General features: G+C 42.1%; 1 protein-coding gene across 1 annotated transcript in view; it reads left to right on the top strand.

Annotated features, from left to right (window-relative positions):
• LOC143768246 (uncharacterized) overlaps nucleotides 1–21,090 on the top strand; it is an 86,867-nt gene extending 65,777 nt beyond the window's left edge. Inside the window, exon 14 of the mRNA XM_077256940.1 lies at nucleotides 18,731–21,090. Within this exon, the coding sequence (XP_077113055.1) occupies nucleotides 18,731–20,563 (1,833 nt within the window). The 3' untranslated portion in view covers nucleotides 20,564–21,090. The remainder of the gene's footprint in view (nucleotides 1–18,730) is intronic.
• Nucleotides 21,091–23,720: the final 2,630 nt, after the last annotated feature.

The following is a 23,720-nucleotide window of genomic DNA, read 5'->3' as shown; positions in this document are numbered from 1 at the left end:
TGTAAAAATTGGCCGTGTCACTTAGGTGAAAACAGGCTTCGGGGTGAAGGGGTTAAACTATTAAAAATCAGCCCTATCGATCATATACCTAAGCATGTACCTAATAGATCCATGAAATTAAATAGGAAAGAAGTATATTGGATCTACAAATTAGGTAGCCTAAAACCACAAGGCTTAAATGAAATAACTGAGGTTTTCATCTGAATAGTACATTTTTTTTTCTCTCCACCCCCCCCCCCCACTTTTATATTTTTATTTATTTATATATATTTTAAGAAACTACCAAGGTTTTATCTGAATGCGTAGCCCTCCCCCCTTTTTTATGAACTTGATTATCTATATTTATATTTATATTTTTATTTGTATAGTTATGATTGATTTTTTAATCCTTTGTGCTTTGAGCCACTTAAGATTTAAATTTACATTTTCATTTAGGATTATCTTGGAGTCATTCATTGATATGTTTAGTTGTAATTTCCTCAAACTCCTCATGTGGGCATAGTCTGAGTCTGCCCTGGAGAGGAGCGTTTTCACTCCTTTATTCCATACAAATTGTCTCCATCACAACTGTGTCCTGAATAATGGTTTTTGACTCTTGGGATTAAATCCAGGGAGCTGGTGCTGATGGTGGCAGCTTCACAGGGTGTAATGACCCCTCCCGACAGGAGCACTTAACTCAATCATCCTTTTCTCTGCTGCCAGGCGTCCCAGTTTATCTGCTGTTCTTTGTGGTCACCGAGTGCTGTGTATTCATTCATTCCCCTCCCTTGGCAATGTTATATTGTCTCTTGTTAAATATATCTATTATTGGTCCTTGGACAGGTGAAGTGTCACTTTCATTTTGTTTCTGCGCTCACTTCGAGCGCTGGTTTGCAGCTTAAATTGTTACTCTTATGTACATGACGCAATTGTAAACTCACTAATTATAATTTTCGTAATTTTAGATCACCCCAAACCACCACAAATTAATTTTCATATATATATATTTATATTTTTTAATGGAAAATAATAAAACATGATTTTATTCCACATTTAATGTAAAGATTCCAATGGATTTACGATAAGAAAATAGCAACTTGTTGATTCCACACGGTAGTTCATCTGTAAGGCATTCGATTCTGAACTGGAGTAGCTCCTTTTCTTACAGGTTCTTGTCCATTTAAGTAGAGATTTTTTTTTTTTTTTTTTAATTTCTTCCTTAACCCCTTCACCCCTAAGGGTGGTTTGCACGTTAATGACCGGGCCAATTTTTACAATTCTGACCACTGTCCCTTTATGAGGCTATAACTCTGGAACGCTTTGACGGATCTTGGCGATTCTGACATTGTTTTCTCGTGACATATTGTACTTCATGTTAGTGGTAAAATTTATTCGATATAACTTGCGTTTATTTGTGAAAAAAATGGAAATTTGGCGAAAATTTTGAAAATTTCGCAATTTTCCAACTTTGAATTTTTATGCCCTTAAATCACAGACATATGTCACGCAAAATACTTAATAAGTAACATTTCCCACATGTCTACTTTACATCAGTACAATTTTGGAACCAAAATTTTTTTTTTTGACGGAGTTATAAGGGTTAAAAGTTGACCAGCAATTTCTCATTTTTACAACACCATTTTTTTTTAGGGACCACATCTCATTTGAAGTCATTTTGAGGGGTCTATATGATAGAAAATACCCAAGTGTGACACCATTCTAAAAACTGCACCCCTCAAGGTGCTCAAAACCACATTCAAGAAGTTTATTAACCCTTCAGGTGTTTGACAGGAATTTTTGGAATGTTTAAATAAAAATGAACATTTACCTTTTTTTCACACAAAATTTATTTCAGCTCCAATTTGTTTTATTTTACCAAGGGTAACAGGAGAAAATGGACCCCCAAAGTTGTTGTACAATTTGTCCTGAGTACGCTGATACCCCATATGTGGGGGTAAACCACTGTTTGGGCGCATGGCAGAGCTCGGAAGAAAAGGAGCGCCATTTGACTTTTCAATGCAAAATTGACTGGAATTGAGATGGGACACCATGTTGCGTTTGGAGAGCCCCTGATGTGCCTAAACACTGAAACCCCCTACAAGTGACACCATTTTGGAAAGTAGACCCCCTAAGGAACTTATCTTGATGTGTGGTGAGCACTTTGACCCACCAAGTGCTTCACAGAAGTTTATAATGCAGAGCCGTAAAAAAAAAAATCATATTTTTTCACAAAAATGATCTTTTCGCCCCCAATTTTTTATTTTCCCAAGGGTAAGAGAAGAAATTGGACCCCAAAAAATGTTGTGCAATTTGTCCTGAGTACGCTGATACCCCATATGTGGGTGTAAACCATTGTTTGGGCGCATGGCAGAGCTTGGAAGGGAAGGAGCGCCATTTGACTTTTCAATGCAAAATTGACTGGAATTGAGATGGGACGCCATGTTGCGTTTGGAGAGCCCCTGATGTGCCTAAACATTGAAACCCCCTACAAGTGACACCATTTTGGAAAGTAGACCCCCTAAGGAACTTATCTTGATGTGTGGTGAGCACTTTGACCCACCAAGTGCTTCACAGAAGTTTATAATGCAGAGCCGTAAAAAAAAAAATAATATTTTTTCACAAAAATGATCTTTTCACCCCCAATTTTTTATTTTCCCAAGGGTAAGAGAAGAAATTGGACCCCAAAAAATGTTGTGCAATTTGTCCTGAGTACGCTGATACCCCATATGTGGGTGTAAACCATTGTTTGGGCGCATGGCAGAGCTTGGAAGGGAAGGAGCGCCATTTGACTTTTCAATGCAAAATTGACTGGAATTGAGATGGGACGCCATGTTGCGTTTGGAGAGCCCCTGATGTGCCTAAACATTGAAACCCCCTACAAGTGACACCATTTTGGAAAGTAGACCCCCTAAGGAACTTATCTAGATGTGTGGTGAGCAATTTGACCCACCAAGTGCTTCACAGAAGTTTATAATGCAGAGCCGTAAAAATAAAAAATCATATTTTTTCACAAAAATGATCTTTTCGCCCCCAATTTTTTATTTTCCCAAGGGTAAGAGAAGAAATTGGACCCCAAAAAATGTTGTGCAATTTGTCCTGAGTACGCTGATACCCCATATGTGGGTGTAAACCATTGTTTGGGCGCATGGCAGAGCTTGGAAGGGAAGGAGCGCCATTTGACTTTTCAATGCAAAATTGACTGGAATTGAGATGGGACGCCATGTTGCGTTTGGAGAGCCCCTGATATGCCTAAACATTGAAACTCCCTACAAGTGACACCATTTTGGAAAGTAGACCCCCTAAGGAACTTATCTAGATGTGTTTTGAGAGCTTTGAACCCCCAAGTGTTTCACTACAGATTATAACGCAGAGCCGTGAAAATAATTTTTTTTTTCTCAAAAATGATTTTTTAGCCCCCAGCTTTGTATTTTTACAACGGTAACAGGATAAATTAGACCCCAAAAGTTGTTGTCCAATTTGTCCTGAGTACGCTGATACCCCATATGTGGGGGGGAACCACTGTTTGGGTGCATGACAGAGCTCGGAAGGGAAGGAGCGCCATTTGGAATGCAGCCTTAAATGGATTGGTCTGCAGGCGTCACGTTGCATTTGCAGAGCCCCTGATGTACCCAAACAGTACAAACCCCCCACAAGTGACCCCATATTGGAAACTAGACCTCCCAAGGTACTTATCTAGATGTGTTGTGAGAACTTTGAACCCCCAAGTGTTTCACTACAGTTTATAACGCAGAGCCGTGAAAATAAAACATCTTTTTTTTCCCACAAAAATGATTTTTAGCCCCCCAAATTTTTATTTTCCTAAGGATAACAAGAGAACTTGGACCCCAGAAGTTGTTGTTCAATTTGTCCCGAGTACGCTGATAACACATATGTTGGGGTAAACCCCTTTTTGGGCGCACGGGAGAGCTCGGAAGGGAAGGAGCACTGTTTTACTTTTTCAACGCAGAATTGGCTGGAATTGAGATTGGACGCCATGTCGCGCTTGGAGAGCCCCTGATGTGCCTGGACAGTGGAAACTCCCCAATTCTACCTGAAACCCTAACCCAAACACACCCCTAACCCTAATCCCAACGGTAACCCTAACCACACCCCTAACCCTGACACACCCATAATTCTAATCCCAACCCTAATCCAAACCGTAAATGTAACTTTAGCTCCAACCATAACTTTAGCCCCAACCCTAACCCTAACTTTACCTCCAACCCTAGCCCTAACCCTAACCCTACCCCTAACCCTAAACGTGACTGAAATACGTGGCACTTAAATACGTGGCACTGAAATACGTGGCACTGAAATACGTGGCACTGAAATACGTGATACGTGGCACTTAAATACGTGGCACTGAAACACGTGGCACTGAAATACGTGATACGTGGCACTGAAATACGTGGCACTGAAATACGTGGCACTGAAATACATGCAACTGAAATACGTGCAACTGAAATACGTGGCACTTAAATACGTGGCACTTAAATATGTGGCACTGAAATACGTGATACGTGGCACTGAAATACGTGATACGTGGCACTTAAATACGTGGCACTGAAACACGTGGCACTGAAATACGTGATACGTGGCACTTAAATACGTGGCACTGAAATACGTGATACGTGGCACTGAAATACGTGGCACTGAAATACGTGCCACTGAAATACGTGGCACTGAAATACGTGCAACTGAAATACGTGCAACTGAAATACGTGGCACTTAAATACGTGGCACTTAAATATGTGGCACTGAAATACGTGATACGTGGCACTGAAATACGTGATACGTGGCACTTAAATACGTGGCACTGAAACACGTGGCACTGAAATACGTGATACGTGGCACTTAAATACGTGGCACTGAAATACGTGATACGTGGCACTGAAATACGTGCCACTGAAATACGTGGCACTGAAATACGTGCAACTGAAATACGTGCAACTGAAATACGTGCAACTGAAATACGTGGCACTAAAATATGTGGCACTGAAATACGTGATACGTGGCACTTAAATACGTGGCACTGAAACACGTGGCACTGAAAAACGTGATACGTGGCACTGAAATACGTGGCACTGAAATACGTGGCACTGAAATACGTGGCACTAAAATACGTGGCACTATGACTGTCAGAAAATGTTCATTAAACGGTTAGGGGTGAGGTTAGGGGTAGAGTTAGGGTTAGGGTTTGGATCTCTTTATCACCTTGATGGTGGTGGGTGGCTTTTCAGTGTGTTTTCAGTTTTTTTTTCGATAAAAATGCATGCGTTTTTAACGCAAACGCATGTGCTTAAAAACGCAAGAAAATACTGCAGGTTGTATTTCTGAAAATGAACGCATGCAGAAAAAAAACGCATGCGTTTGAAAACGCGACCAAACCCGTACAAAAAAAGCATGCGTTTTCAATGTTAAATATAGGGAAAAAACGCATGTGTTTTTTTGTGCAAAAAACGCTGCAGACAAAAACGCAAGTGTGAAACCAGCGACGCTTTTTAAAGCAAAAAAGTTTTTGCGTCTCCACATTTTGAGACCTAGAATTTTTCCACATTTTGGTCTACAGAGTCATGTGAGGTCTTGTTTTTTGCGGGACGAGTTGACGTTTTTATTGGTAACATTTTCGGACACGTGACCATTTTTGATCACTTTTTATTCTGATTTTTGTGAGGCAGAATGACCAAAAACCTGCTATTCATGAATTTCTTTTGGGAGAGGCGTTTATACCGTTCCGCGTTTGGTAAAATTGATAAAGCAGTTTTATTCGACGGGTCAGTACGATTACTCATATCTCATTTATATAATTTTTTTATGTTTTGGCGCTTTTATACGATAAAAACTATTTTATAGAAAAAATAATTATTTTGGTATCGCTTTATTCTCAGGACTATAACTTTTTTATTTTTTTGCTGATGATGCTGTGTGGCGGCTTGTTTTTTGCGGGACAAGATGACGTTTTCAGCGGTACCATGGATATTTATATCAGTCTTTTTGATTGCGTGTTATTCCACTTTTTGTTCGGCGGTATGGTAATAAAGTGTTGTTTTTTGCCTCGTTTTTTTTTTTTTCTTACGGTGTTTACTGAAGGGGTTAACTAGTGGGACAGTTTTATAGGTTGGGTCGTTACGGACGCGGCGATACTAAATATGTGTACTTTTATTGTTTTGTTTTTTTTATTTAGATAAAGAAATGTATTTATGGGAATAATATATATTTTTTTTTTATTATTTATTTAGGAAATTTTTTTTATTTTTTTTACACATGTGGAAAATTTTTTTTTTTACTTTTTTACTTTGTCCCAGGGGGGGACATCACAGATCGATGATCTGATAGTGTGCACAGCACTCTATCAGATCACCGATCTCACTTACATCGGTGCAGGCTTACCAGTGTCTGCTCTGAGCAGACACTCTGTAAGCCACCTCCTTCCCTGCAGGACCCGGATGCCGCGGCCATCTTGGATCCGGGACCTGCAGCCAGGAAGGAGGTAGGAGACCCTCGCTCCGGGGGTCTCAGGGAAGCCCGCAGGGAGCCCCCTCCCTGCGCGATGCTTCCCTATACCGCCGGTACACTGCGATCATGTTTGATCGCGGTGTGCCGGGGGTTAATGTGCCGGGGGCGGTCCGTGACCGCTCCTGGCACATAGTGCCGGATGTCAGCTGCGATATGCAGCTGACACCCGGCCGCGATCGGCCGCGGTCCCCCCGTGAGCGCCGCTGATCGGTGATGACGTACTATCCCGTCGGTGGTCATACGGGCCCACCCCACCTCGACGGGATAGTACGTCCGATGTCAGGAAGGGGTTAATGTTGCAAATTTGGAACTATTGTCTAGAAACATAAAAGAAGTCATTGTATTTTGTCATTGTATATACGTCTCTAATCGTTTGAATTGTTAATGGTGTGTTATCATTGAACTTTGACACTGAGTCATCTGACCTGGTGGAGCTCATTTTTTTAACCTAGCAAAACTATTTATACCTGTGATGCCTGTATATTCTGTGTGGTATTTCCTGATAAAGGGGGCATGAGACCCCTGAAACGCGTTTGAATAAAACCACTGTGAATCAACTATACTCAGTTTTTTTCAGGCAGACCCACTATACGTATTTTATTCCTTCTGGATTTGTTTTCCAGATCCTCATTTTTGGCAGCGAGCTCTGATATTGCTTGGGCGAACTTTTTCTCCGCTTTTTGCAGTTTTACAATATGGTCTTCTGCTGTGCTCACCCTCTCTTCCACCACTCCCATACGTCTGTCCATCTTTTGCAGGGCTGCATTTATCTGTGCTGTTTCCCCTTTTACCTCCTGCATCTGAAGGGTCAGAGTATTTAGGGACTGCTTGCATGAGGAGACCAACGCAAAAACATCCCTGAGGGTCAGCTCCTTTTCCTGTATCAAATCTTCAGGTCCCCCTTTTGCCCCCGCCATGCTGCTTTTCTCCCTCCCCTTCTGTACCTCATGGTTTGCAGCCAAGACCGCATCCTCCTCCTCCATACCCGCTCCAGCTCCGGTTCCTTGTTCTGCCTCCTCCGCAGCATCCACTCTGGCATACTGCTGAAGCTTCGCCGCCACCTCCATACGCCTCTGACATGCGGCGTTCTCCTTGTCAGCGTCTTCTCTGGCATCGGCGCCATCTTGGCTGGCTCCTGCATCGCCAGCACCCGCGTCCTTCTCCCGCCGCCTGGTCATTGCCTCCAATGCCGGGTCCAGCGCTTAGCACCGCTTTGCTCCCCTGACCCTCATCCAGCCGGTATGTGGCAGAAAAGTCCGGTCAGCAGCGTGTGCACAGGATAATTAGCCCTTTAGCAGCGGGAGCGCTCTTCTATGCGTCCGCTCACATGGCCAGCTAGGACACGCCCCCTCCTTTATTAATCTCAATTAAACCATAGTTACTGCATTGTCTAATTCCACCGAAGCCCTCGATCTATAATAAAAGTAAGATAAAAAAGCAACAATATACCATACCTCTCCCTCGTTCTGTCCCACGCTGTAATCCATGTCTGGGGGCTAAATAGTTTTCAAGCTGGACGGTGCCAAGATGCGACTGTCCAGGCTGAAAACCACTGGTGAATGAGCTGCTGCGAGCGCAGCCTCAGTGACAAGCGGTGAAATCATCACTAGCATTTTCCCACGGTCCTGAGGTCACCGCACTTCAGCCCAGCCTCGATGATGTCACCGCTGGCAAATGATGCTGCGCTTTCATCAGCTCATTCACCAGTGGTTCTCAGCCTGGACGGTCGCATCTTGGCACCGTCCAGGTTGAAAACTAATTATCCCCCAGACATGGATTTCGGCGTGGAACAGAATTACAGACAGGTATGGTATATTGTTGTTTTGTTATTTTATTTTTATTACAGGAGATCGAGGGCTTCGGTGGAATTAGGCGAGGTCGTAAGTATGGTTTAATTGAGAATATTAAAGGAGTCTGTCATTTTTTAATTAAAGGACTTTATTCTGGCTGTGTCTTTATTTACCATATAACTATAGGATTAGTAATGAAGAGATGTCTTAGACACTTCTCAATTACAATGCTGTGGGCTTGATGTCACCTGACAATACAAAGATGAAATCAACCACTCAAATATTAACCCCACTTGCCACTGCTACAGGGCAAGTGGGAAGAGTCGGGCAAAGCGCCAAAATTGACACATTTAATAGATGCACCTTTTCTAGGCAGCTGCAGGCTGCTGTTTTTAGGCTGGGGGGTCAATATCCATGACCCCTTACTAGCCTGAGAAAACCAGCCCCAAGCTGTGAGCTTTAGCAAGGCTGGTTGTCAAAAATAGGGGGGACCACACACCATTTTTTTAAATTATATATTTCAATAATTAAAAAAAAAATAGCATGGGTACCCCTCTATTCTTGATAGCCACCCTTGCTGAAGCTGACAGCTGAGGGTTGCAGCCCCCAGCTGTGAGGTTTTACTGTTTGGTTCAAGAAAATAGGGGGGAACCCACACCGGGTTTTCATTCATTTATTTCGATATATTGCAGGCGGTGGGTGATGAATATCCTGATCATCCGCTCCTACTGTCACTGTTATTAGCAGCACCGACTGCCGGCAGAGCAGGGGAGAATGATGAGAGCCGACTTCAGCACCTGCCGTCGGGAACCAGCGCTTACTGTAGCTCTTCTTCTTTGATGCGTGTCGCATGGAGGACATCAAAATATGTTCTCCATGTGCACATGTGCAGCACGTTTTGCCGTCCATGCTGACGGTAAAAAATGGACATGACTATGTGCGGGACACACGGAAACACACTGACATGTCCATGGAAACACACTGACATGTGCACAGACCCATTCATTTGAATGGGTGTACATGTGTACGTGTCTCCAGTACGTGTGAAAACTGTCACCTCACATACCGGAGACATGAACGTGTTAAAGAGGTTTTATGATGTTGTGGTAGTTCACTCATGTGGTGGCACACTGAGGTAGGAAAAATGGGAACACCGTCTATTTAAATCATCGTTGATGTATTGTAAGGCAGCATAAACCAACTTGTGGGGAAAACAAACTCAGCCTTCTTGGCTAAAACAAGAACAAAACGATAAAAGAAAACAAAATGCTGCAGCACAGTCCGTATGTTGTGGGTGGCTCCCCGCTCTGGGGCAGGACAGGTTCAGTCTGTAGTCGACGAGCCACAAAGCCTCTGGAGGTTCCTCTCTCCAGGCTAGCTGAGCCCAGACTGCCTGTAGAGCTCGGTTATTTCACCCGAAGCCTGTAACTTCCCCATCATGTGATTGATCACATGATCATGTCCTCATGCAGGTCCTGGCAGGTCTGCCAGGGGAGATAAAGTGGACCTTCTCCCACCCGCTCTGTGAAGGTCCACATAAAACCAGCCTTGTTTATGTAACTTAACCCTCACAACACGTAGTGTGCTGGAGAAAAATGCTCTGGATTCACATCACTGATGCCGTTAAGCGCAGTGAAACATATCTCCCCTCTATCACCTTACCAGTGACTGTGTCACAATGTGTAGACGGCTGTGAAGGTCTTGTGTTCAGTGTTGCTTTATCCACCAGTATTATATGTTTTATACTTGTGTAAAACCGCAGGGGTCGGTATTGGGACCTGTTCTCTTCAACATATTCATTAATGATCTGGTAGAAGGTTTACACAGTAAAATATTGATATTTGCAGATGATACAAAACTATGTAAAGCAGTTAATACAAGAGAAGATAGTATTCTGCTACAGATGGATCTGGATAAGTTCGGAAACTTGGGCTGAAAGGTGGCAGATGAGGTTTAACAATGATAAATGTGAGGTTATACACATGGGAAGAAGGAATCAATATCACCATTACACACTGAACGGGAAACCACTGGGTAAATCTGACAGGGAGAAGGACTTGGGGATCCTAGTTAATGATAAACTTACCTGGAGCAGCCAGTGCCAGGCAGCAGCTGCCAAGGCAAAAAGGATCATGGGGTGCATTAAAAGAGGTCTGGATACACATGATGAGAGCTTTATACTGCCTCTGTACAAATCCCTAGTTAGACCGCACATGGAGTACTGTGTCCAGTTTTGGGCACCGGTGCTCAGGAAGGATATAATGGAACTAGAGAGAGTACAAAGGAGGGCAACAAAATTAATAAATGGGATGGGAGAACTACAATACCCAGATAGATTAGCGAAATTAGGATTATTTAGTCTAGAAAAAAGACGACTGAGGGGCGATCTAATAACCATGTATAAGTATATAAGGGGAAAATACAAATATCTCGCTGAGGATCTGTTTATACCAAGGAAGGTGACGGGCACCAGGGGGCATTCTTTGCGTCTGGAGGAGAGAAGGTTTTTCCACCAACATAGAAGAGGATTCTTTACTGTTAGGGCAGTGAGAATCTGGATCTGGAATTGCTTGTCTGAGGAGGTGGTGATGGCGAACTCAGTAGAGGGGTTCAAGAGAGGCCTGGATGTCTTCCTGGAGCAGAACAATATTGTATCATACAATTATTAGGTTCTGTAGAAGGACGTAGATCTGGGGATTTATTATGATGGAATATAGGCTGCACTGGATGGACAAAAGTCTTTTTTCGGCCTTACTAACTATATTAATGAGAACGGTGGAGATGGCAGGATTAGATCTGATCATAGATGTGACTTCTCCATCTGTCTGTGACTTTTACAATATTTGTTTCAGGGTGAAGATCTGTCCCATATTAATACTACAGAGTCATATGTGAGGGGTGATGAGCGGTGTAAAGAGGAGATTCCTACATATGGTTGCCCAGGTGAGTAGTGACCACTAAATGCAGAGAAGTCACAGATTCTTCTCAGTCTCCGGCTGTGGCTGCTTTATCGGTGGTGTAGTCCAACGTATCACAATCGTGTGATCACCATTTTGCCTCTAGACCACAACTTTCTCCTTCACCCAAAACTGTCCAAGTGGCTTTGGGCATTGAAAGCCCTTTTCTATAGGACTTACAACCTGGAGGATCCAACTACCCCCTGAGATTAGAAGACTCTGACCGTTACCTGCCCAGATCCGTAAACTACAAAGCCAAATGACAGCGTACGTAGAATGTGCTGACAAGTTAGAAAAATATTATAATGAGCCTTTTAGAGAAAACGGAGGGTAATGATGCTGTTTGCTTCCAAAATCCCTGATGTGGGAAGAAGGAAAAAATCAGGGCTTTGAAAAGCGCTGCCAAGTGCTGAGCTATAAAGTTGGGCATCAAAACAAATGAACGTAAAAAAAACAACAAACTTTTCATTTTAATATTCTACCCATTTCCGCTGTGAACCAGCTCCTTCCTCAGGCATATACAAATGATACATTGTGGATGTTTTATATCCTCCAGAACGGCGTCACTGATCCAATTGCTTAATTCATTAATTAAACCGCGCCTATGGGGCAGTTTTTTGTATAGAAACCTTTCTTCATATACAAAACAATACAAATAGATGTAAAATACATATAAGATGCACAATAAAATCCATATAAAGAGCAATGTATGTACATGGAAAATCCTCCGGTTTAAGTGTGGATAGTTTAAAAATCCAATAGGATTCTCTAGTCACAAGTCTTTGGGACCTATTAGACACATATTCTGATATTTGTTCTAATATAATGAGTCTTAAACTGGTGGGATCTCGTTTATATTCTAAAACAAAATGCCGAAACAGACAGATCACACCTTTCCTAATATTATGTCTATGGCTGGTCATCCTATTATGGATCACTTGGGTCATTTTTAGATCCCTGATATTGGATGGATCTACCTTCTCCCCCTTATGTGCTGCTGAATGTGATCATATGGTCCCTACAAGACCAGGTCCAGTCTTTCTGGCCAAACCTCACTTTTATGATTGACAACAGTAAATGTGCAGTGAGGCCAAGTGTGAATTTCTGTACAATAACAGCAGAGTTTCCCTTTATCCTGATTTTACAATTTCTTATAAAACCGACTAACTTCAGACAGGATTGTGATAAACTACATAATAATTAGTGCACCTGCGCCATGATGTATCTCTAAGTTGTGCGTGGCTGATGGCTGTAATATACAGTGGGTACGGAAAGTAGCGTAGAGAAAGTATTAGCGCCCCCATTTCAGGAGAGATTACTGCACAATCTGAATTCCTTAGGATTGAAAACATAATGTAATTTATGACGTGGAGTGAATCCATGAAACCAGGGCTAGAGCCATGCCAACACATCTCCTGCAGGCGTGAATAAATGTACAGTGGGTACAGAAAGTATTCAGACCCCTTTAGATTTTTCACTCTGTTTCATTGCAGCCATTTGGTAAATTCAAAAAAGTTATTTTTTTTCTCATTAATGTACACTCTGCACCCCATCTTGACTGAAAAAAAACAGGAATGTAGTAATTTTTGCAAATGTATTAAATAAGAAAAACTGAAATATCACATGGTCATAAGTATTCAGACCCTTTGCTCAGTATTGAGTAGAGGCACCTTTTGAGCTAGTACAGCCATGAGTCTTCTTGGGAATGATGCAACAAGTTTTTCACACCTGGATTTGGGGATCCTCTGCCATTCTTCCTTGCAGATCCTCTCCAGTTTGGTCAGGTTGGATGGTGAACGTTGGTGGACAGCCATTTTCAGGTCTTTCCAGAGATGCTCAATTGGGTCTAGGTCAGGGCTCTGGCTGGGCCAGTCAAGAATGGTCACAGAGTTGTTCTGACCACTCCTCTGTTATTTTAGCTGTATGCTTATGGTCATTGTCTTGTTGGAAGGTGAACCAAGCCAAGTCTGAGGTCCAGAGTACTCTGGAAGTAGTTTTCATCCAGGATGTCTCTGTACTTGGCCGCATTCATGTTTCCTTCAATGACAACCAGTCGTCCTGTCTCTGCAGCTGAAAAACACCCCCATAATATGATGCTGCCACCATCATGTTTCACTGTTGGGATTGTATTGGGCAGGTGATGAGCAGTGCCTGGTTTTCTCCACACATACCGCTTAGAATTATCACTAAAAAGGTCCATCTTTGTCTCATCAGACCAGAGAATCTTATTTCTCATAGTCTGGGAGTCCTTCATGTGTTTTTTAGCAAACTCTTGCTTCAGGGCCACTCTGCCATAAAGGCCTGACTGGTGGAGGGCTGCAGTGATAGTTGACTTTGTGGAACTTTCTCCCATCTTCCCTACTGCATCTGTGGAGCTCAGCCACTTGGGGTTCTTCTTTACCTCTCTCACCAAGATTCTTCTCCCACGACTGCAAAATTTGTCAGACGGCCAGGTCTAGGAAGACTTGTGATGGTCCCAAACTTCTTCCATTTAAAGAGGCCACTGTGATCTTAGGAACATTGAGTACTGCAGAAATTCTGTTGTAACCTTGGCCAGATCTGTGCCTTGCCACAATTCTGTCTCTGAGCTCCTTGGCCAGTTCCTTTGACCTCATGATTCTCATTTGGTCTGACATGCACTGTGAGCTATGAGGTCTTATATAGACAGGTGTGTGCCTTTCCAAATCGATTCCTATCAGTTTAACCCCTTACTGACATCGGGAGTAATAGTATGCCAACGTCAGACTTCCTCCCTTTGATGTGGGCTCTGGCGGTGAGCCCACATCTTTGCGGGGACATGTCATCTGTTTTGAACAGCTGACATGTGCCCGCAGTAGCCACGGGTGGAATCGAGATCAACCCACGGCTATTAACCAGTTAAATGCCGCTGTCAAACTCTGAAGCGGCATTTAAATTTCGCTTCTGGCAATCGCGAAGGAAATGCGCACACTGGTGACAACTCGTCAGGTGATCGTGGGTCACCGGTGTGTTGGCATCACAATCTGAGGTCTCCTCTATGGTTATCAGTGCCGGCTTCCTGTGAGCGCCACCCAGTGATCGGCGCTCATAGCAAGTGAGTAAATCAGCTACATAGAGATGACCTGAACATCATCGCCTCTATATAGCAGAGCCGATCGGGTTGTGGCAGCTTCTAGTCTCCTATGGAGACTATTGAAGCATGCCAAAAGTAAAACAAAAAAAGTTTTTAAAAATATAAAAATTCAAATCAGCCCCCTTTCGCCCATTCAAAATAAAACAATAAAAATAAAATCAAACATACACATATTTGGCGCCGCTGCGTTCAGAATCGCCTGATCTATAAAAAAAATGGATTAATCTGATCGCTAAACGACATAGCGAGAAAAAAAGTCAAAACGCCAGAATTATGTTTTTTTGGTCGCCGCGATATTGCATTAAAATGCAACAATGGGCGATCAGAAGATCGTATCTGCACCAACATGGTATCATTAAAAACGTCAGCTCGGCGCGCAAAAAAAAAAGCCCTCACCCAACCCGAGATCGCGAAAAATGAGACACTACGGGTATCGGAAAATGGCGCAAATTCTATTTTTTTAACAAAGTTTTTTTGTTTTTTTTCACCACATAGATAAAAAGAACCTAGACATGTTTGTTGTGTATGAACTCGTAATGACCTGGAGAATCATAATGGTCGGTCAGTTTAGTGAATGTAGCAAAAAAAAACAAAAAATGACAAGTGTGAGATTGCACTTTTATTTTTTAAATTTCACCGCACTTGGAATGTTTTCCCGTTTTCTAGTACACAACATGGTAAAATCAATGGTGTCATTCAAAAGTACAGCTCGTCCCGCAAAAACAAGCCCTCACATGGCCATATTGATGGAAAAATAATAAAGGATCACAAGGAAATGGACAGCATGTGACATATGAGTGTCTGAGCAAAGGGTCTGAATACTTATGACCATGTGATATTTCAGTTTTTCTTTTATAATAACTTTGCTAAAATTTCTACATTTCTGTTTTGTTTTCAGTCAAGATGGGGCGCAGAGTGTACATTAATGAGAAAAATGAACTTTTTTGAATTTACCAAATGGCTGCAATGAAACAAAGGGTGAAAAATTTAAAGGGGTCTGAATACTTTCTGTACCCACTGTACATTTATTCACGCCTGCAGGAGATGTGTTGGCATGGCTCGAGCCCTGGTTTCATGGATTCACTCCACGTCATAAATTCCATTATGTTTTCAATGCTAAATACCGTATATACTCGAGTATAAGCCAAGAATTTCAGCACATTTTTTTTAGGCTGAAATTGCCCCTCTCAGCTTATACTCGAGTCATACCCAGGGGTCGGCAGGGGAGGTGGAGTGGCAGTACCATGTGACCGCTCACTACAGGAAGAAGCTGCCAGCGTCGGGAAACAGATGTGCAGGGACCGCGCCAGGAGCAGGTGAGTATAAGCAGTGCGCGATATTCTCCTGCTCCCCGTTCCACCGTCGCCAGCCGCCGCTACGTTCCCCGTCCACCGCACTGATGCTCAGGTCAGAGGGCGTGGTGACGCGATTAGTGCGCGCCGCCCTCTGCCTGAGCAGTCAGTGCAGTGGACGTGGAACGTAGCGGCGGCTGGCAGCGGTGGAACGCGCAGCAGGTGAATATAGTAAGTGCTGGGGGCCTGAGCGACGAGAGGTGAATATGTGATTTTTTTTTTTTTATCGCAGTAACAGCATATGGGGCAAATGACTTTATGGAGCATCTTATGGGGCCATAATCAGCATTTGTGGAGCATTATATGGGGCAAATGACTGTATGGAGCATCTTATGGGGCCATAATCAGCATTTGTGCAGCATTATATGGGGCGTATTTTGTATGGAGCATCTTATGGGGCCCATCATGAACTATATGGAGCATTATATGGGGCTCCTGATTCAATATGGATATTCAAAAACACTTAACCTACTGATGTCTCAATTAATTTTACTTTTATTGGTATCTATTTTTATTTTTGACATTTACCAGTAGCTGCTGCATTTTCCACCTTAGGCTTATACTCGAGTCATTAAGTTTTCCCAGTTTTTTGTGGCAAAATTAGGGGTCTCGGCTTATACTCGGGTCGGCTTATACTCGAGTATATATGTTAATTCGGATTGTGCAGTAATCTCTCCTGAAATGGGGGCGCTAATACTTTCTCTACTCTTCTGGTCAGTAGCTCCAGTAGTCCACCATAAATGAGTGCAACTCCGGTTTAGTGTTGGAGTTCTCCCCTCATACCTATGTTGTTGTGGAGGATGTAACTTTTCATTCTGCATGATAGTTTGATTGTGGTGGGATCGGCCTGCCTCACTTACCCGAGTCTGTAACTTCCTGGTAGTGTTTAGAAAAAGGTTTCAGTTACCAAATACCTGAGATCTAAATTTAAGATCCCTCAGCTCTGCACTATTATAAAAAGTTCTATTTAAATGTCTAATATTTCTTCTTGACATTTATCTGACAGAAAATATTGGTCCTTACGATAGTTTATATTGCTTAGAGCCACCAAGTCCCATACTCCAATTACTCCAGAGAAGTTTCACCATTACTCTTTTTTTTTTCCTGAGGATGATTGTTCAGCTTGATCATTTCAGTAGATGTGTAATTGTCTATAGTCACAATTTTGCCCATTACCCTTTAGCTTCTTTAACCCCTCTACATGGATTTGGACTTACACAGAGACCCCTAGGCTTGAAGCCCAGTGTTACCTACTGTTCTGTGGAGTAAGATGGGAAGAAGAATAGACAGATAACCGTGTCAGAACCTAGAGGCCACAGAAAATACTAACTCAGGAGACATAGGAGTAGTCATTAAACAGGCCGGGGTCACAACAGGAAACAAATACACAAGCCGGGAGCTGAGCACAGAGGACTGAACTAGAGGATATCAAGGCTGTATCTGGCAGATTCCGGCAATATGCTTCAAGCTGTAGTAAGGTGTGGTGCTTTTGAAGTCCAACTCTGATTGTCCAAGGAGTTGGCAATCTCAGATGGAAATATTGCATGTGCTTTGGCATTGTCCCAGATTGTCCTCCTATTGGATTGTAGTGTTGAACTGTATTGTAGTGGTGTATGGGTGCGTTATTCCTAGGGTTCCTTTAATATGTATATTGGGGTATGTGGAGGAAATACTAACTGACAATACGACTAAAATTGTAATTGAGAGATTATCGTTTGCTGCAAGGAAACTGATTGCAAAATATTGGGTTAGAGAGGAGCCTCCGTCCAGACGTGAATTCATTGCTCAAACGAACCACATAACTGAGCTTGAGAAAAGCGTTTACACCAGGAGGGACAAGCTGAATTTCTACCATAAATTATGGCATCCGTGGTTGGATAGGATTAATTAATGTTCAACCAGTATATAGTATTATACAGTACAACTTATGGTTAACTAGAACTCTGTTTGATGTTGTCAACTATGGACGAATTATTGTTTGCTCCTGATATCGTCTCCATCGGGGGGGTTAATTTACTGTAAGACATAAAATGAGTATGAATGAACATGTGATCTGTTGTAAATCTTGTTATCGTTAATACAAATTTATCTGATTAAAAAATGTTTGGTGCTTTCCAATTGGCTAAAACAGGGAGCAGATTACTGCAGCTGACAGCCCACACACCCATACTGCCAGACTGGATGGTACTACAGATGTCAGGCACCCTAATCTTAGTGGCTGGGAAGAGCCTGCACCGCCAAGAGCTCCTGGTTCCAACCCCACCTCTGTTACCAGCATCGCCTGCAGAATTAGTAAGCCGCGTCTGGTGTCCGAAGCAGACATTGCAGGAGCAGATCGCAGAGGAGATGGGGCACACCATTTGCAGAATCACTAATATGACAATTGCAGAAAACCAGATCTGATGAAATCCCTATAAAGTGACTCCATTTTGTAAATTATAACCCTCAATAAATTAATCTATAGAAATAGTGACTATTTTGACTGCACTGCAGTTTCCAGATGTTAGCACGCGCAGTGGATGTTGGAAAGTGAAAATTGCAAATATCCCAAGTTATTACCCAACACATAGTGCCCAGATTGTGCTCCAGGAGATACACATGCCGTAAAATAAGTGGTTTCTTCTCACTATAGTAATGCCAAAAGCATGGATGCTTAATGTGGTTTTGAGCACAGTCTAGAAAACTGTAAACTGTCATTGTCTTGGTGAATAATTCAATAATTTTGCATAACTTGTCATTTTTACAGACTGTTTAAGTAGAAATGTTCAAAAATATAGAATTCAATGATATTTTATTCTAAAATAATAATTGGTTTTATTCTTGGCAGATGACCGTACCAGGAGATCAGCAGGACAGCCGACATCTTCAATGTTTAAATCAGATAATCTTGAGATCCCACAGGATACAATTGAAGTGAATGCCATTACTCCAAATATACCATCATCCCTTCACAGCAAAGATCTGTCATCTGATCATTTGGAACAGGTCTTGTCTTCTGATTCATTACCTAGTACTAATGAAAATCAAAGTCACAAAATAAGCATTAAAAATCAAAAAGCTCCTAAAACAATGAAGACATTTTCAATTTCAGAATATGGAAATAGTTTTCCCCTAGAAAAGTCATTTCTCAAGCAACAAAAACTTCACAAAGCAGACAATAGATTTTCTTGTTCCAAGTGTGGGAGATGTTTTAACCAGAAATCAGATTTTGTCAGTCACCAGAGAATTCACACAGGGAAGAAGCCTTTTTCCTGTTCAGAATGTGGGAAATGTTTTATTCGAAAAGCGCATCTTGTTACCCACCAAAGAACTCACACAGGGGAAAAGCCTTTTTCCTGTTCAGAATGTGGCAAATGTTTTCTAGATAAATCATTTCTTGCCAGACATTATAGATCTCACACAGGGGAGAAGCCTTTTTCCTGTTCAGAATGTGGGAAATGTTTTACCAGGAAAGCGAAACTTGTTATCCACCAGAAAACCCACACAGGGGAGAAGCCTTTTTCCTGTTCAGAATGTGGGAAATGTTTTAACCAGAAATCGAATCTTGTTAGCCACCAGAAAACTCACACAGGGGTGAAGCCTTTTTCCTGTTCAGAATGTGGGAAATGTTTTCTAGATAAATTAGGCCTTATCAGACATCATAGATCTCACACAGGGGAGAAGCCTTTTTCCTGTTCAGAATGTGGCAAATGTTTTCTAGATAAATCAGGTCTTATCAGACATCATAGATCTCACACAGCAGAGAAGCCTTTTTCCTGTTCAGAATGTGGGAAATGTTTTCTAGCTAAATCATTTCTTGTCAGACATCATATATCTCACACAGGGGAGAAGCCTTTTTCCTGTTCAGAATGTGGGAAATGTTTTAATCACAAAGCGAATCTTGTTAGCCACCAGAAAACCCACACAGGGGAAAAGCCTTTTTCATGTTCAGAATGTGGGAAATGTTTTCTAGATAAATCATTTCTTGTCAGACATCATAGATATCACACAGGGGAGAAGCCTTTTTCCTGTTCAGAATGTGGGAAATGTTTTACCAGGAAAGCGAATCTTGTTATCCACCAGAAAACCCACACAGGGGAGAAGCCTTTTTCATGTTCAGAATGTGGGAAATGTTTTAACTACAAAGCGAATCTTGTTAGCCACCAGAAAACCCACACAGGGGAAAAGCCTTTTTCCTGTCCCAAATGTGGGAAATGTTTTACCAGGAAAGCGAATCTTGTTAGCCACCAGAAAACCCACACAGGGGAGAAGCCTTTTTCCTGTTCAGAATGTGGGAAATGTTTTAACTACAAAGCGAATCTTGTTAGCCACCAGAAAACCCACACAGGGGAAAAGCCTTTTTCCTGTTCAGAATGTGGGAAATGTTTTCTAGATAAAGCATTTCTTGTCAGACATCATAGATCTCACACAGGGGAGAAGCCTTTTTCCTGTTCAGAATGTGGGAAATGTTTTTCCAGGAAAGAAAATCTTGATAGCCACCAGAAAACCCACACAGGGGAGAAGTCTTTTTCCTGTTCAGAATGTGGGAAATGTTTTAACCAGAAATCGAATCTTGTTAGCCACCAGAAAACCCACACAGGGGAGAAGTCTTTTTCCTGTTCAGAATGTGGGAAATGTTTTAACCAGAAATCGAATCTTGTTAGCCACCAGAAAACCCACACAGGGGAGAAGCCTTTTTCCTGTTCAGATTGTGGGAAATGTTTTAACCAGAAATCGAATCTTGTTAGCCACCAGAAAACCCACACAGGGGAGAAGCCTTTTTCCTGTTCAGAATGTGGGAAATGTTTTGTGAAGAAACCATCTCTTTCTAGCCACCAAAGAATTCACACAGGGGAGAAGCTTTTTTTAAGTTCTTAATTGTTTTTACATAGTCACATACAAGTGCTTCTAACTAAATTAGAATATTATCAAAAAGTTAATTTATTTCAGTTCTTCAATGCAAAAAATTAAACTCTTATATTAGAGTCATTACAGAGTGATCTATCTCAAGCGTTTATTTCTGTTGATGACTATATCCTACAGCCAATGAAAACCCAAAAGTCATTATGTCAGTAAATTAGAATAAAAACACCTGCAGTGGCTTCCTAAACATTTAAAAAAGGTCCCTTAGTCTGTTTCAGTAGGCTCCACAATCATGAGGAAGACTGCTCACTGGACAGATGTCTAGAAGGCAGTCATTGACACACTCCAGAAGGAGGGTAAGGGTACCGTCACACAGTGCCATTTTGATCGCTACGACGGCACGATCCGTGACGTCGCAGCGATCGTATGATTATCGCTCCAGCGTCGTAGACTGCGGTCACACGTTGCAATCACGGCGCTGGAGCGATGCCGAAGTCCCCGGGTAACCAGGGTAAACATCGGGTTACTAAGCGCAGGGCCGCGCTTAGTAACCCGATGTTTACCCTGGTTACCAGCGTAAACGTAAAATAAACAAACAGTACATACTCACATTCCGGTGTCTGTCCTCCGGCGTCTCAGCTTCTCTGCACTGTGTAAGCAGCAGAGCCGGAAAGCACAGCGGTGACGTCAGACGTCACCGCTGTGCTCGCTTTCTGGCTGGCCGGCGCTCACAGTGCAGAGAAGCTGAGACGCCGGAGAAAACTGAAACACAAATACATAAGGCATGTACTATCACACAAGACATTGGTCATACTGACACCCAAGGTAACACACAAGAGTCTGACGGGGATTACTTTGATTGTCCAAATTGTTTGATATTGACAGAACATAATGAACAATTGGAAGATCAAATTGATGCTCGAGCAGAATTATTGTCCAAATTGCACCAAGATATAAAAAAGGCTTCTGTTGTTACACGATCAAATCAACAGGAAGACAATGCCGCCGCATCATTTGTACCAGACACACAAAATCCAGATGTTTCAGTAGAAGATTTAAAAGCAGATGAACTACATCAGAAAAAAATTCCATGACAGAGCAGCACAAATTAATCTGAAAATACACGATCAGTTAATGAAAATTGTAAAAGACATTCCAAACTTCAATGACAAGATGGATGCTTTTTATAGTGCGGACATTTTTTAATCAAACACAGATAAGTTCAATCTTAATGATGGACAAAAAAATAAGATATTCAAAGTATGGTTACCCTCACATATGGGAAAAAGGTTACAGACCACACCCAGATTAAATGACAATGAATTGACACATAGCACAAAAGAAGACAGACTTAGACAATTAATATTGTTTACAATCGGTGAAGCCACTCCTACAATTGATGTTCTGGAAAATGTACGAACTAAAATTAATGATGACCCATTTGCATTTTTGGTAAAATTTGAACAGGCCTTTAGGATGGTGACGGATCTTAGGCCTCATCCGGAGCCAACATCCATGATCAGATTTTTTGTAAAAAAGTTCAAATATTTAGATCCTGCCTCAAAGCAATTGGCTAGTGCTCAGCCATCATTGGAAGAAGCAACAGTTTTTATTGACTAAAATAGCAGTAGTTCATGATAAAGAAGTCAGCTGAAACCTAGACCCACAGTAACATCCAAGAACAGAGATTACATTGATCATAGAGGTAAAAATACTACACAAAGGAACAATATCCATTGTTATTTTTGTGGTATACCTGGACACTTAGGCCATGTTCACACGATCCGTTTTTCACTGCGGATTTTTCCGGTCCTTTTTCGGGGAAATCCGCAGTGGAAAACGGCGGTGCTTCTCTCTGCGGATTTGTGTCCTTTTTCTTCTGCGGATTCCACTGCGGGTTTCCAACTGCAGTTTCCTATTGGTGCTGTTGGAAACCCGCAGCTGAATCCGCTGAAAGAATTGACATGGTACTTCTTTTTTCCGTTGGCAAATCCGCGCGGATTTTCCAGCGAAAAAAAGGATCGTCGGCACAGCGGGTTTTGTTTTCCATAGGGTAACATTGTACTGTACCCTGCATGGAAAACGGCTGCGGATCCGTAGCTGCAATTCCGCTACGGATCCGCAGCAAAAAACGGATCGTGTGAACATAGCCTTAAAATGGCAGTGCAGAAAATTCTTGAGAGCAGAATCAGAGACAGGTACACAAGGAACAGGTAAGCTTGGAAGGGAAAATGGACTCATGCCAAAATCATCCCCCAAACCTTCTGCACCTCCATTACATTCTTCTGCACTCACTCAGACTGACAACAGACAAACGCAGTCACCGTATGCACCATTAATCAGACAGATCAGAGAGATGACTGTGAAGGAGACTGAGTCCAGGGACAGAATTTCAAGTGCTTTTAATAAGGACATTGGTCTTCTGCCATCTCCGCCACCTTCTGACAATCACAGACTACTCCTACACCCCATCCATTGGAATTTGTGACTCGTTACATTGGATGACTGTGGAAGACCAATTATCAATGGAAATTTAGCAGGACAGAATGTTGTATTTCTTATTGATACAGGAGCTCAATTAGGTGTTACAAATCTTGATTTGAAGCTACAACCAGATTCACCAGTTTGTACTATTGTTGGTTTTCGTGGAACTAAAGCAACCTTGGTTACCAATGTGACGTTGGAAATACCTAGTTCTTTCAAAACAGGAATTGACATTTGGTATTGTCGTGATTCTGAAAATATACTTGGCACAGATTTTGTGCAGAAATTCGGTTGGGTATTCGATCTAGGAAATCAAGTAATCTGGAAAGATTCTAGTGGTTGTAAACCTGAATTCATTGACCCTAGTGATTATAGCCATGTTGGAAGTATTTGCTTAAATGATGTTGTGTCAACAGATCATTTGTGGCCTGAAACTGGTGGTGATGAGGTATTGAAAGAAATTGTAAAGCTTTTTCCTTTTCTTTGGGCTCTGTTCAGGAATGAGGTTGGTACATTGAAGGATGTTGTTGTAAATGTGGAAAGGCGAGATCTTCCACCACAACGTCAGTATAAATTGCCTCCAGAATCAATTGATTCTATCAAATAAATAAGGCAGCACACTGTAGCGCTAAAACATGCAAACATGAAAACTGAACTGCGTTACTGCACTAGAAATATGAAAAAATGA

This window comes from Ranitomeya variabilis, chromosome 4 (genome assembly GCF_051348905.1).
Source record: "Ranitomeya variabilis isolate aRanVar5 chromosome 4, aRanVar5.hap1, whole genome shotgun sequence".
NCBI classification, from domain to species: Eukaryota; Metazoa; Chordata; class Amphibia; order Anura; family Dendrobatidae; genus Ranitomeya; species Ranitomeya variabilis.
Note: the sequence above shows the minus strand (reverse complement) of the source record. Positions and strands in the feature narration are given on the sequence as shown.